Raw genomic sequence first — 12,790 nt, 5'->3', positions numbered from 1 at the left:
CGGTAATCTTGAGCCGATACATCTCATAGCCAGTCCAGCTCCGATACAAGTGGGACACGATGTTCCCCATCTCGTCTGGCCCTTCCGAGCAGATGAGCCAACGCTCTTCCATATCCCTGGGGTGGAAGCCGTTCAGAATTTTAGTGACGTCCGCGTTTAAGGGGTTGAAGCGCAACTCAGCGGCCTTGGGATGGTTTATTGAATGGACGGATCTTGCCCTGTGTTTATTATCAACGCGCTGCGGTGAATCGTGTACTTCACGGCGGGGAACGCTGGCCGCGATAGAAGGACGTCGTGTTGCCGAGAGACGGGCGTTGAGGATACGTCTGAACATTTTGGTTGTGAGACGAAGTTGGTGGAGGGCCGACGTGGCCAGTGTGTGAAAGGTGAGTTGCCATCTACCTAGAAGATGGCTGTTTCTGCCATATATATACCTGTGGCAGCGGCCACCTACCACACGAAATTTTCCATGGAGTCTCTCAAGGTCTACGAATAGAACGGCAAGTGCCACTGTATGACTCCCATCCACCATCCCTTTGAAGGACTCAATACGCTCACTTCAAAAAAAATCATAAGACAAGATACTTGTTTTGAGCATGGAATGCAATGTTGTTCTTCGCGATGAAACAATCATATTATATACATCGGAGGTGTCGGCCATTCTTTAGACGACTGAAGATCGTGTCTGCGCCTTTGTCGCAGAGAAAGGGATTCCTACCACCTAATGCCATGTTGTCCATGATTCTCGTGAATGATTAAAACTAGGAAACCCGCACTTTCAAATAACCCGTCAAACGCCGTGTCCGAAAGAACTCATGATTTCCGTGCATGCGTACTTTTCCCTTGTCTCCAGCCATAAGGCGCCTGTGTCGCGCTGGAGACCAACTTTGTGTGTATGACTATTGTTACAACTGAAGACTTGCGGAAGGTAGAGCCTCAGCCATTAGAGGCCGCACGACGGAGGTTCTGCATCATCCTCTCCACCAGCGCCGTAGAATCTGCTGGTACTTCCGGCAAAGGCACGTCACCCGCCGGAGCAGATTGCGGAGGATAGCTAGGGGCCGTACTTTGCGGCGGGTATTGATGAGCGTACTGGGGCTGAGGCGGAGGATATTGGCCCTGGGGTGCCGGCGCGTAGTGTTGGAAATACTGCTGTTGAGGCATCATTCCATTGTGTGCCTGCGGCACCTGCTGTCCAGCATAATAATGGGGCCCGGGGGCTTGTTGTGATGCCGCTGAGGGCATTGGCTGGTGAGGAGTTGTAGGAGTAGGAGGGTTCATGCGAGGCTGTGTGGCAATCTGCGCCAGAATCTCTGCCGGGTTCAGAGAGTGATGTTCTGTACGAGGCTGTCCCACAGGTTGAAGCGGCCGCGGGTTTGGCTGGCCCGTATGTGCTTGCGTTTGAGGCTGGTAAGGGGGTTGTGAAGGACGACTGGCAGAGAATTGGTTTGTGAATGGCATCCGTTGGGGCGGCGCCGATACTGCTGTTTGCGGCAGGGGCACCGGTGTCTGCGAGATGGGCGCAGCGGTCTTCTTTGAGGCTGTCGATGGCCGCGAAGGGGAGCTGGCTTGGGCCGAAGAGTTTTGTGTGCCTCCAACCTGCGGCGTACGGTTTGAATTTGTCGAAGCAGAAGTCGGGGATGACTTGTCCTGCGAAGGTGCTCCGTTGGACTGCGGGCTGGCCTTTGTAGGAGTCGGTGCCATTTTGCCCATAGCTGCGAGGTACTTGGCGGGTAGTGGGACAGGGGTTTGCTTTTCGGGGATCTGCTATCTGATTAGTTTGATGTTGAGGAGGTAGAGGCTGATTCAGGTGTACCTTGTACTGCACCTTTGGCGCAGCCGGTTTTGGTGCAGCCTCTGCCTTCTTTTCGGCCGATTGAGTATGGCTAGCGGCGGGTTGGGGAGCAGCAGGCTGCTGTGGTGTCTGCTGCTGTTGTTGCGCCTGCTGATGATGATGCGACGGTGTGGCCTGGTTGTGCGGTTGATGTTGTTGAGGGTGGTTCACCCAAGCTCCGTACTGGGGCCGAATGGCTGGATGGAGAGGTGTAGACGGCGGCTGCTGCTGTGCATTCCATGCATTGTTATAGCCATGCGGGCTTTGCTGCGAGCCGTTTGGCACCGGGCTGGGAGACATCGAAGCATACTGCGTTCTCGCGGGGTCGTGCGTAGGCCTGGGAACCGGCGAAGAGTACGACGGCGTGGTGGTCTTCTGACCGTACACACCAATAGAGCCTTGCGGTGTGGCAGTTGTGAACGTGTTGTAGTATGGACTACTGTGGGCAGGAGCGGGAAGACGATTAGTGGAGCTAGGTGCTGGCGACGCGCTTTGAACAGAGCCCTGTCGGTTGTTCTTGAAGAATGCTTCAGGTGATATCCGCATCAAATGGGCCCTCAGATTGCCCTCGTAGCCATTCGTGAAGCCTCTCCAGGGTGCGTATGGAGTTCGGTATGTCTTAGAGTCCCGGTTGTGGTGCACTTGGAAGAAGGCATACTTCATAGCGACCGAAGGAGATGGTGCAGCTGAATACCTTCTATGGTTTTGTGGCGTGGACGCTTGCGAGTACCCTGCTGGCGGCGGTGGAGGTCTCGGGCTTTGTGATGGCGTTGCCCACACCTGCTGTGCCGGTTTTGCGGGGCCTCCCGGCTGTTGAACCGGGGTGCCATAAGGACTTTGCCGCTGCACGTTATTCGATGCTGCATACTGTCCAGGGCTTGCAGGGTTGTACGGCTGGTGAATGTTGGGCGTAAATCTTTGCTGCGCGTAATGGCCTGGTTGCATCTGATAGCGTGGGTCTGAACCGAAGTAGAGCTGCTGGCCCATGGGAAAGGAAGAAGGAGAGGTCTTTGGTGTAAACTTCTGAGTCGTAAATGCGCCTGGCCCAGCGTAAGATGGCTCGACGGGCTTCCTAGGCTTGTACACGTAAGGCTTCTCTGTCTTGAGTCCCGACTGGATAGCAACACTAGGGCTGACCATGGGAATCGGCTGTGGCGGAATATTTGAGGGGCGTCGCTGAGCTGCAGTCGCGGAGACAGGCTTCGGCGGCTTCGGAATGGTGTCAAGATAGTTACTCTTGGGGTTATGCTGTTCTTTTGCGGGGTCCTCAGAGTACTGTGCCTTGGCCTCTGTTGACGTCTTGCCCAAGTAATGCCATACCTGGTTGTCTTTCGACAGATCGATCTTGACTTGGTTCGGGTTGGCACACTCATCGCATGGGTGGAATTCTGCCCATGTGTAGCCCTCAACGAAGGGCGCATCTTTCCTGGGCACCTCATCAGCAGGCCGTTTCGCATTGAGCTTATCCTTCGCCTTTTGCGAAGAGGGCATCGGTATGGCCTTTGCCGAGGCTTTCGGAAGGTGGTAATCTGATGGATCGGGCAACAAGAGCCATTTCCACTCGACTTCCAGACGATCACTAATGCACGTTAGTCGGATTTTCTCAACACCAACAGGAGAGTCGTACCCATTAGGAACGATATCCAGAAGGAGCATCTGCTCGTCTGCGCAATTCTCCACCACAACGCCTGCAAAGATATCGCCCTTATAGTACTGCATTTGGCAGATCTCGCCCTTCTTAAGTGCGGCAGCAGCTTTGCGAATTCGCTCATCTTCTTCGAGAGAGTCACCGTCGAACTTACGGTCTCTCTTCGTACGGTGGAAACGACAACTGAACTCGAAAGCCTGCTCCTTGTACTCGGTTCCATCCTCGCCAAACACAGGGACTTCGGCCTCCTCAACAAAGACACCCGCCGCTGCGGCGCAGGTAGCGTGGTACGCACGGGCACACTTCTTCTGAGAGCACTGGAAGCAAGCACCCTTCTTGGATCGGCAATACAAGCACTTGAGATCCAGGCGTTCCTTGTTGATGTTGGCAACGTTGGCAATGATCTCCTTGTCGTCCACGGTATCGATGTACGTCTCGGGCAAGTAGAGGGCACACATGCGGTGGGCCTTGCGGCCGTCGTCCGTCGGAAGGATTTCTGCGCCAGGGATGTCGCTGGGGCACAGGCAGCAGATCGGCTCGGCGCGAGTCTTAACCTTGAGACGGATCTTCTTGACCTTTGTTTTTGCACCCTTATCTCCTGCACGCTTCCGCTTCCGACTGGTTTTTATGACAACAGTGTTGCTGTTGGGCGGTGACAGAAGGCCGCTAGCGTCTTCATCTTCATCTTCGTCCTCGTCATCGTCATCTTCGTCCGTTTCTTCATACTCTGTTTCCTCGCCGCGGAGCTTCCGCTCAATATCATAAACGTCAACCCATACACTGTCCTGCGCCTGTGCGCATTCGCATCGCTTGGCAATCTTGCCCATGGGAAGCCACGATTCGAGCGCAAAGTTGACAGCCTCGGCGCAGTTGTAGCCCAGGTTGTATCCCGAGTGGTAACCGTACGGGTACGTGACAACAAACTCTCCAGGGTAAGAAACACATTTGTTGACCGTGATGTTGTAGTGTTGCTTGAGATGCGAAGGCGAGATCAAGAATCCCTTGTGCCGGAGGAACTGATCGCACGCCTTGGCGTCGGTAGGCCAGATATTTTTCATCGCCGCTTCAAACCGACGGGCATCGGCTTGAGAGATGCTGTACCACTGCTTCGGAGCACCAAAATGGAGGTAGTTGATGCTGTACAAGTCAACGTCTTCCAAATGCCAGGCGAACGTAGCCTTCCACATGCCGAGATAGAGGTAGGCGGTGTTCACACCAGGAACCTTGGTGCCGAGAACATCCAAGAGGTTGGGCAGCTTGTTCAAGTTCCACATTTCCGTCGACTCGTCGAAGAGAGTGCCCATCAGATCTGCACCGTACAGTGGCGGTGCGTAGGTTAGTGTCTTCCAGTATATCCTTTCAAGCTCCTCGCAGCGTTCAGGTGTATAATCTGAGACATCCATCTGGTAGTTGAAATCCTTGAAAGCCTCTTCGTCGATCATTGCGGAACCTTCCCTTCTGCTGTACTTCCGGCGAGCCGAAACCGACTGAGTCTTTGGTTTTGATGGCTTGATCCCGCCCATGCGACCCATTCTACCGACTGTAGGCGGCTCGTCATCATCGACATCCATTCCAGGATCCTCGACTGAGTCAACGACTTCTTCCTTTTTTATTTCGACCTCGGCGTCGGCCTTCGGTGATACCGGCGTCATAGGTCGGTTTCCCTCTTCGTTGGCCTCCTCTTCTTCTTGGATCTTGGCCTTGCCCCTCGCTGGTCGGCCGCGGCCGCGCTTCTTAGAACCGGACGGCGTTGACCTTGCGGCAGGTCGTGGTCTGGGGGCGGATCGAGGCTTCGGCTTTTCGACGTTCGCTCGGCGCTCGCCTCGCCTTGCCGGGGGCTGATGCTCGCTCTGGTCGCAGAGTTGTCGCCACTGCGGGAGATTGTACGATCTTCCGTGGACGATGTTGACCTGTCGATAGGTTCCATTTGATCCCATGATATCCTGTTTGATCGGTTCCCTGACTCGGATCTGCTTCACGAGGTCGTCGAGTTTCGGGAGGTTTTCTTTCCATTCGGAGGGAGGGATGATCTTGATGATTCCGGACTTCATTCCATATTTATCGACCTTGGTCATCTATAGATCACATTAGCAAAGGGTGGGACGGCGAGACGAAAGACGGGATGGCGTACGAATAGCTTGAAGTCCTTGAACTGGTGCATGGTCGGCTTGAAGACAGGCACGGTTCCAGACCAGTGGTCGGGGAGGACTTCGCCAATGTCATCCTCGACCTCGGGTTGCGCCTCGTCCTGTTTCGGGGGCGCTTCAACAGCATCGTCGTCAAGGTCGCTCAGCTCCGAGTCGCTGCCGTCGGACTTGGGTGCATTGTTGCTATCAGGCGGGGAGTGAAGGAAGGCAGGCTTCGTCGCACATTCAATCGTGGGCTCTTCCTTGTCGCCATCGGCATTCGATTGCGCCGGCACGGGTGCAGGCTCCGGGACTGGAGCGCTGACAGCGTCGGTCGACATGATGAAGAGGACTACATGCGACCGTGCATGCGGCGGGCGAAAATGGCAACCCCTGGGGAGAGGATTAGAGTCGGGATGGGATGCGCAAGACGGTGTGGTCAAGTCGCCGAAAATGTGAGGTGCAGAGGTCTCGTGGAGTGCGGAGAATAGATTCGTTCGTTTGGTTATCAGATCCTGCGGGGGGTTGGCCACTGTAAGGGAACCGGCAAGAGCTGCTTCTGCCCGGGTCACCTCGCTAAATGGGTCGATTTCTGGCGGATCTGGGCTGATGAGCCAGGGCTGGGCTGGCAGGAAGGGCGAAGGGGTGCAGGTGCACCTCCAAGGTGTTGGTTGGTGCGACTCTGCAGCGCACCTTGGGGGGGAAAAGCTCCAGACTAGTTCAAGGGCGAATGAGAAATTCAGATCCGTGAATTTGAGATGCAGGTCGATGGATGCCTTCGAATGATGTCGTCAAAAGACGGAAACTTGAGCATGAAATGAGTCGACTTTTTGGCCCGATTCGAAGAAGTCGAGAAAGCTGCACATCATCGGGCAGATGCGGCTGCTGCAGTGGGGAGAAAGAGGTCGCGCCTTCGCTCCCCGATTATCCTGCCCCAAGGTACCTGACCGAGCCCATAAACCGTCCAAACGAACAGTCATCAGTCAGTCAGTGAGGTGCAGGTGGTGGCCCCCTTGGGCGCTTCCCCTGGAACCTCCTCCCTCTTCGCTCCTCGCTTACCTCGATAAATTCCTCGCTTGTCCCGATTAGATCTGCGCTAGACCAAAGCTGGCGGGCCTCTGCGTGCCTTAGGCGATCAGGCACCTGCAGAATCCGGCACCGGAAGCCCAAATGACGTCGCCCTTTTGGGTTCGAAGCCCGCAAATTTGAAAAGCAACTGCAGCTTTGGCAGACCGTTTGATTGCAGTTGTATGCGCCGCCTCTGTTACCAAGGCCACAACGACAAGTCAACATAATGGGTTGCAAGTGCCCCATCTCGAGGAACACGTGAACATGATGGCCCTTAGTAAAGGCCCTCCAAATACAGAGGTACCAGAAGCTCAGAGAAGAGGACGAGAGAGAGGACCAGAGGGAAGAAGCGAGAGAGAGAGGATGACGAAGAGGATGAAAGTGGTGTAGCCAGTCGCTGGCATGATTAGTCGCCTGCTTCAACTCGTGGCTTGGCTGTTGTTGATTTCCCAAAAGGCGGTTGGCGGTTCAGATCTCTGCAAAAGTCCCATTTGAAAACGGATACTTCTGCGGTTACTTCCCCGTGGGTGTCAATATCGCCAAGCCAGCCGTTGCATTTCGCGCATCGTTGTTCTGTCCTGGCAGCTACCACCAACGTCGTGAGCATGCTTTGTCTGGATAGCTGCAGTCGCGGCATCGGCGTTCCGTCCCAGGCGTAGTGGTACCGCGGCAAACATTAGCCAGGGGTAAGTCACCGCCTGTGGGAAACATCGCGCCGGGAACCCAATCGAACCTCGCGAAAAGCTTCATCCAATGGAACCAAGCATCGGGATCTGATAATCTGGCATGGCACGGAGGCTCGGCACCCCCAGTCCAGCCCTACGGACTGGATCGCCCGCAGCGGATCGTCCGATGATCTTCCCCAGCTGTCTTGGGGGCCGAGTAGGCTGCTGGGCATGTTCCCTCGAAATCCGTGGGTTTTGGCGGTGGCCTTGCTGCTGCTTAGTTTTTAGGAGGTGCCGCCCGTCATCAGTCTTGTCCCGGACGCACCTGTCGCTAGGTCATGACGAGAAAAAGCAAACTTCGTGGTCCGGGTCCCAGTCTCTCGTTGTCTTGATCGCTACCCCTGAGGCGGACCAACCCGCCAGACACCCATCGCCAGCTCCGCACTCCATCTTGCGTGAGGGGGAATCAACGCGGTGATCTGCTGAGCCGCGGGAACCCCACATTGTCGTATCTGACCATGGTTATGGCGTCAACTCCAGTGTCCGAGACGTGGACCTTATGCTCCACGCAGGCCAGCGACCCCTCAGAGCCTGCATGTTCACCGACTAAGTCATGATGACACCCGAAAGATGATGATGTACGCCGTCCAGCAGTCTACGTCTTGATAGTTAGTTTCCGTTGCGTGGTGAAGAATCGGCGATAAGAAATACCTGGCTTCAAAGTCCTCCTCCAGCATCGTCAGTGACCCAGATTTGTGAAAAGCCCTCTTCAGATGTGAACTTGTGACGAAAAAGATGGAAACAAGGCGACGCTAGATCCAGGATATCGGTCCAGTATCGTCTCTTCGAGGGATGTAAAGAGGCCAGCACCGAGGGGGTGAGATCATGTTCGAGGAACAAAGATATTATCTCTCAACTAGGGCCATCAAGGTACTTGGAGATGGCGTGGCAGTGTCCTCGTCAACAAGGGGAGACATCTGATTGGCATGATTCTCCCCAGCTTGTGCCCTTGATGATGGACAGGCGGGTGACGACGACGGTAGATGAAGGAGACAAAAAGTGAGGGGATATGCAAAACGCTCGCGCTAGAACTGGCAAGTCAACGTGGCGGTCGTGGGTCTCACCTATCCTTTCTCACTCTCTCAGGCATCCAGATGCACGTCTCACAGCCAGCGATCCTCCGGAACCTACAGGCTGACGAGGCAGATCACCCGATGTAACTCGAGATAAAAAGAGGCTTTCCATTCGGCTTTGATATCTCTACTGATACACACTCGATAATTACCTGATCCCGGCACCATCTCCCCAAGAACAGGTTTCCCAGAAAAACGCCTAGAAAAGGACATGCGCACAAAGGCCAACCTCCCCCTGTCAACAAAGTCCCTCAAAATATCGAAAACCGCCCTGGGTAGATGCAGAAGAATATAGATACGGTCGTGCTTTCGTCAAAATAAAAAAATTCTATGCCGTCCCCTTTTCTCGTCATCAAACAGCTTCGCGAGGCAAACGGCCCCCTTTTCCATCTTTGGGCGTGGTAAGTCAAGTACCTATCTGCCGATGCATCATGCAAGGAGAAAAGGAAACGTTTCAAAGATGGTATCTTTTCGGTGAGAAACACAAACGCAAGCTCTCCGCGTCCAAAATGATGCGGCAAGAATTGTCCGAATTATGGATTGCGAAGATGGGCAGATCCCATGCCGACCAACTCGAACATGATGGGGATCAGGCCAACGCCCAGCCACGCAATACCTAAGCCAGCTGTCAGCACCTGCGCACATACCAGGATATCCGGATCTTGCGGAAGAGGGTTGTAGCAACGTACCTGTGTAAACCACCAATTTTGTTACGACCTCGACATCATAACGCACTCGAGGCCGGATAAGACGCAAGAACATTTCCTTCTCGCTGAGCTCGTCCTGCTGGCCGACCGCCAAGTCCATCCCCTCCTTCTCCTCGTTCGGACTCGCCAACACGCTGCCAGTGCCCATCATCCGCTCAAAGTCGTTGAGCGTATTGTGGCCCTGCACGCCCGAAGCGGCTCCCTTGCCCTCCCAGTCGCCATTCTTCTCCCGAAGCTCGAACATGCTACCCTTGCTTTTAACACTGCCGTTGCTTCCGATGCTCTCCCGCCGCCTGCGCTCGCGATATGCGAGCGTCTCGTAGGCGTCAGCAGCACTCTGCGGACCGATTGATACGGACCGACCACGCGTGGTCGGGTGACGGATGGACTGAACAACACGGGGGAAGTCCCTGACTGAGGGGATGAGGGTATCCATCCGAGATCCTGGGTCGACAGTCTCGTACTTGGACGCAGGGGTGAAGAATCGTCTGGGGAGATTCATATCAACCTTCTCCAGGAGACGGAAGATGTGTGGGAGGCCCTTGAGCAATGTAGGTTTCATGACCTCTCGCCAGACGAAAATGACCAGAACACCAAAGATGACTCGGGCGAGGACGATGTGCCAGCCCAAAGCATTGAGGTCAATGGATTGGACGCTGTGAGCATTACCCCCAAACGAGTCCAGCGAGGTACGGCCGTACATCCAGGTTCCGATTTCCAGGCCAATCACGACACCAGCGAAGGCCACACTGTCGTCAAAGCAGGGACAGTCGTCCGCCGGCTCGGGGTGTATTCTGACGAGCGCAATGATGATCAAAGCAGCAATGGCGGGTGCCCACCAGGAACTGCTGTGCATATACGCATCCAGAGCCGGGCCGTAGTGGAACTCAACCAGAGAAATGGCCGCGCCCAAGACGGATCCCACAACAACGTCGGTGAATCCATGCATGCCGCAGTACAGACGACCGAAGACGATGGAGATCGCATAAAAGTACGACAATCCTTCGAGGAGGTTCTTGGTTGTGTCTGGTAGCACTGTATCAGGGCTTCGAAGTACCAGAATTCCATACACAGCCACGGACACAGCATTTGCGCTGTGCGTCGAAGGGAATCCATATTCTAGAGCAGCGGAACCGGACATGGTGATTCGATGTAAGGGCGGGGACAGAGGTCGCGGGAGAGAGAAGAGATCCTTGATGAAGCCAGTGAAGAAGACGCCCTCGGCTAGAATGTGAATAACACTATCCAGATAGTCAGTTGACTGCACCCGTTGTATAAACGCTTGGGACGTCCTCACCCTTTGCCAAAGGAAGCGTAGCCGCACCAGAAGAGCATGGGCAGGCCGATCATGAAGAAGGTATGGGTACCGAGGTTCGCCGTGATCGCAAAATAACTATCGAGCCAAGGCGTGCGCATCGTCTCCTGCAAGTAAGCCAAGTACGGCGTCTCCCATCGGATCAGCGGCAGCATCCACTGGCGCAGTCGGTATCGCCATGTCGGCAGCGCTCTCTTATCTGTGAAGAAGCATCATGTCAGCTCAGGCCGTCATTACTCGCGATCCAATAGCCCCGCTCTCTCCAGGCCGGTCGCAAGACTCCTGGCCACGGCAGACGGCTGAACCAGACGACGGAGTGTAGCGTACAATGGTCCAGGCTCCTCAGCCCGGCGTCGGGCGCGTCACTGGGACTCTTGACGATGTTGATTATAGGTAGCGGCGGCGGCGCAGCAGGCAACTCGGGGAAGGCATCGAGCTTCTCGGCGTACGGGTCCCTGGGCGAGGCGGGGTTTGGCGCCGATGCGGCGCCATTGGTATGACCAGACATCAGGCGTTGTCGGATGTCGCGATCGTGAGGCATACGGCCATTCGACTCTGGGTCGGCGGGTTGTGCTGGCAGGCGTTCGGTGTGGATCGTGGTTCTTCGGGGTCGGTATTAGGCGAGCGGCGACGGGCAGTCTGGCTACCTAGGGTGGTGGACGAGTACTCGGAGGTGATGCTTCTGCGATTGCACGGCGCCTCGGCAGGAGACTTTGCATTTGCTCCGGAAAACGAGCGTGGTATGAAGGTGACCAGCGTACCGAGGAGTGGCAGTTTTGGGCGCAGATGGAAGAGGGAAAAACGTGTGAGGTATGCAGAGCAGCAAAAAGAGGAAAGGGAAATTTGCAGCTGCAGTAGTGGTGGGATTGCGATGTTGCGTTCGCACCACAATGGACAGGACAGGACGTGGAACTGTAACTGGAACCTGAACTGGAACCACTGGCGTGGTGGTGGTGTGGGAGGTACTTGCCGCAAGGTACCTCGACACCTCCAACGTTCGTTGGAACCAACCGAGGCGCCGGGTTGTCGTCTGCATAGCTGACCTATCTAGGTTCGCTACACAGGTGCTCAAGGTACCTTACCTTGGAGAGGTACAGCAATCATATGCGAAACGGCCTCTAGCGTTAGCGGCGACTGCGACCGCAGAGGCAGCTCTCTTAGACGTCACAGAAGAACAATCAATCAATCAGGTTGCATCCAATCCGCTAACTAGCGACAGGCACAGCGATGCGACGGGCCCCATTGTCATTCGCTGCATCGCTCCTACCTAGAATCGACAACGACAGCGGGGCGTATCTTAGCTTGCCAGCCCGCTGTTGCCAATCGTCTTTGGCAGATTCAGATGCAAAGTCGACGGTACTTTTCCCCAAGGTATCTACTTTGGGAGGCCACACAGGGATCACTTTAGAACACTTTAACCTCCCAAGAGGTGTCCGTACTGAGTAGAAATGGTCCGTCTAACCGTTGCAGGTGGGTGCATGTGGACGCGAGACGGGAGCTTCAAGCCTCATCCGCGCCAGACATGTGCCTCACTTACTTTTCACTATCTATCTGGGTAGCCCGAGGAGGTCCTCATTCCACACTCCGCCCCCACTTCACACAATCTCCAAGAGATCAACAGAAAGATATCCTCATTTCTTTCCCCCCAACACCATGAATAGATTAGACCTCGAACACTCGAGGCGAGGTGGAGTACAATGACGGTCACCTCAGCAGACGTCTGTCTCACCATCTGAGAGCTAGAAACATGGGATCGAAGAATCCAGACGGAAAGCCAGAAAGACCTCGGAATCAGATTCCTTCTCCAGCAATGCCAGAATTGAGACACGCAAATAATGCCATTATCATCCTCCGCCCAAACTCCCCCTCAACGCCCGGCCAAGCAAGACCCCCGAAACCAGGTTCATCCCAGTCTCTTGGAGAAGCTGAAAGCCTCTTGTCTTGTTGCTACTCGTGTCTCTTTCTCCCCACCCTGCGATTTCAGATTGCGCATGTTGCATTGAATCAGCTTCGGCGTCCGAGAGCTTCAAGAAGGATCAACAAGAGCTCTCTTGCTGTCCTTCTTGCTTTCTTCCACTCCCCGCCCAACCTTGGGTGCTGGAGAGAAACCGAAAACGGCCAATACGACATTCTGACTTCACGCATCTCCAGCCTTTCAACCTTGTCCATCTTCCACCTCGGGAAATTCTTCCATCCCTTCCTCGCTTCCACCTGTTAAGTGGTGATAATTATGCTTAATTAATCTAAGTTCTAACTACGCCCTGTAGTATGCCTCTAAAGCCTTCTGGCTGATT

General features: G+C 54.9%; 2 protein-coding genes across 2 annotated transcripts; both read right to left on the bottom strand.

Moving 5' to 3' along the window:
• Nucleotides 1-936: 936 nt before the first annotated feature.
• Nucleotides 937-5,949, bottom strand: GCG54_00002918 (DNA damage-responsive transcriptional repressor RPH1; the record flags this gene model as incomplete). The annotated part of the gene is made up of 3 exons (XM_045402999.1): nt 937-1,764; nt 1,817-5,557; nt 5,614-5,949. The coding sequence occupies 3 exons, from the start codon at nt 5,947-5,949 to the stop codon at nt 937-939; spliced, it is 4,905 nt and encodes a 1,634-aa protein (XP_045271126.1).
• Nucleotides 5,950-9,007: 3,058 nt separating this feature from the next.
• Nucleotides 9,008-11,037, bottom strand: GCG54_00002917 (Dihydrosphingosine 1-phosphate phosphatase; the record flags this gene model as incomplete). The annotated part of the gene is made up of 4 exons (XM_045402998.1): nt 9,008-9,090; nt 9,164-10,422; nt 10,479-10,695; nt 10,824-11,037. 4 exons carry the CDS (start codon nt 11,035-11,037, stop codon nt 9,008-9,010), a joined length of 1,773 nt encoding a protein of 590 aa, XP_045271125.1.
• Nucleotides 11,038-12,790: the final 1,753 nt, after the last annotated feature.

Source organism: Colletotrichum gloeosporioides, assembly GCF_011800055.1.
Source record: "Colletotrichum gloeosporioides strain Lc1 chromosome Unknown consensus_4, whole genome shotgun sequence".
Classification (NCBI taxonomy): domain Eukaryota; kingdom Fungi; phylum Ascomycota; class Sordariomycetes; order Glomerellales; family Glomerellaceae; genus Colletotrichum; species Colletotrichum gloeosporioides.
This window is presented reverse-complemented; position numbering and strand designations above follow the sequence as displayed.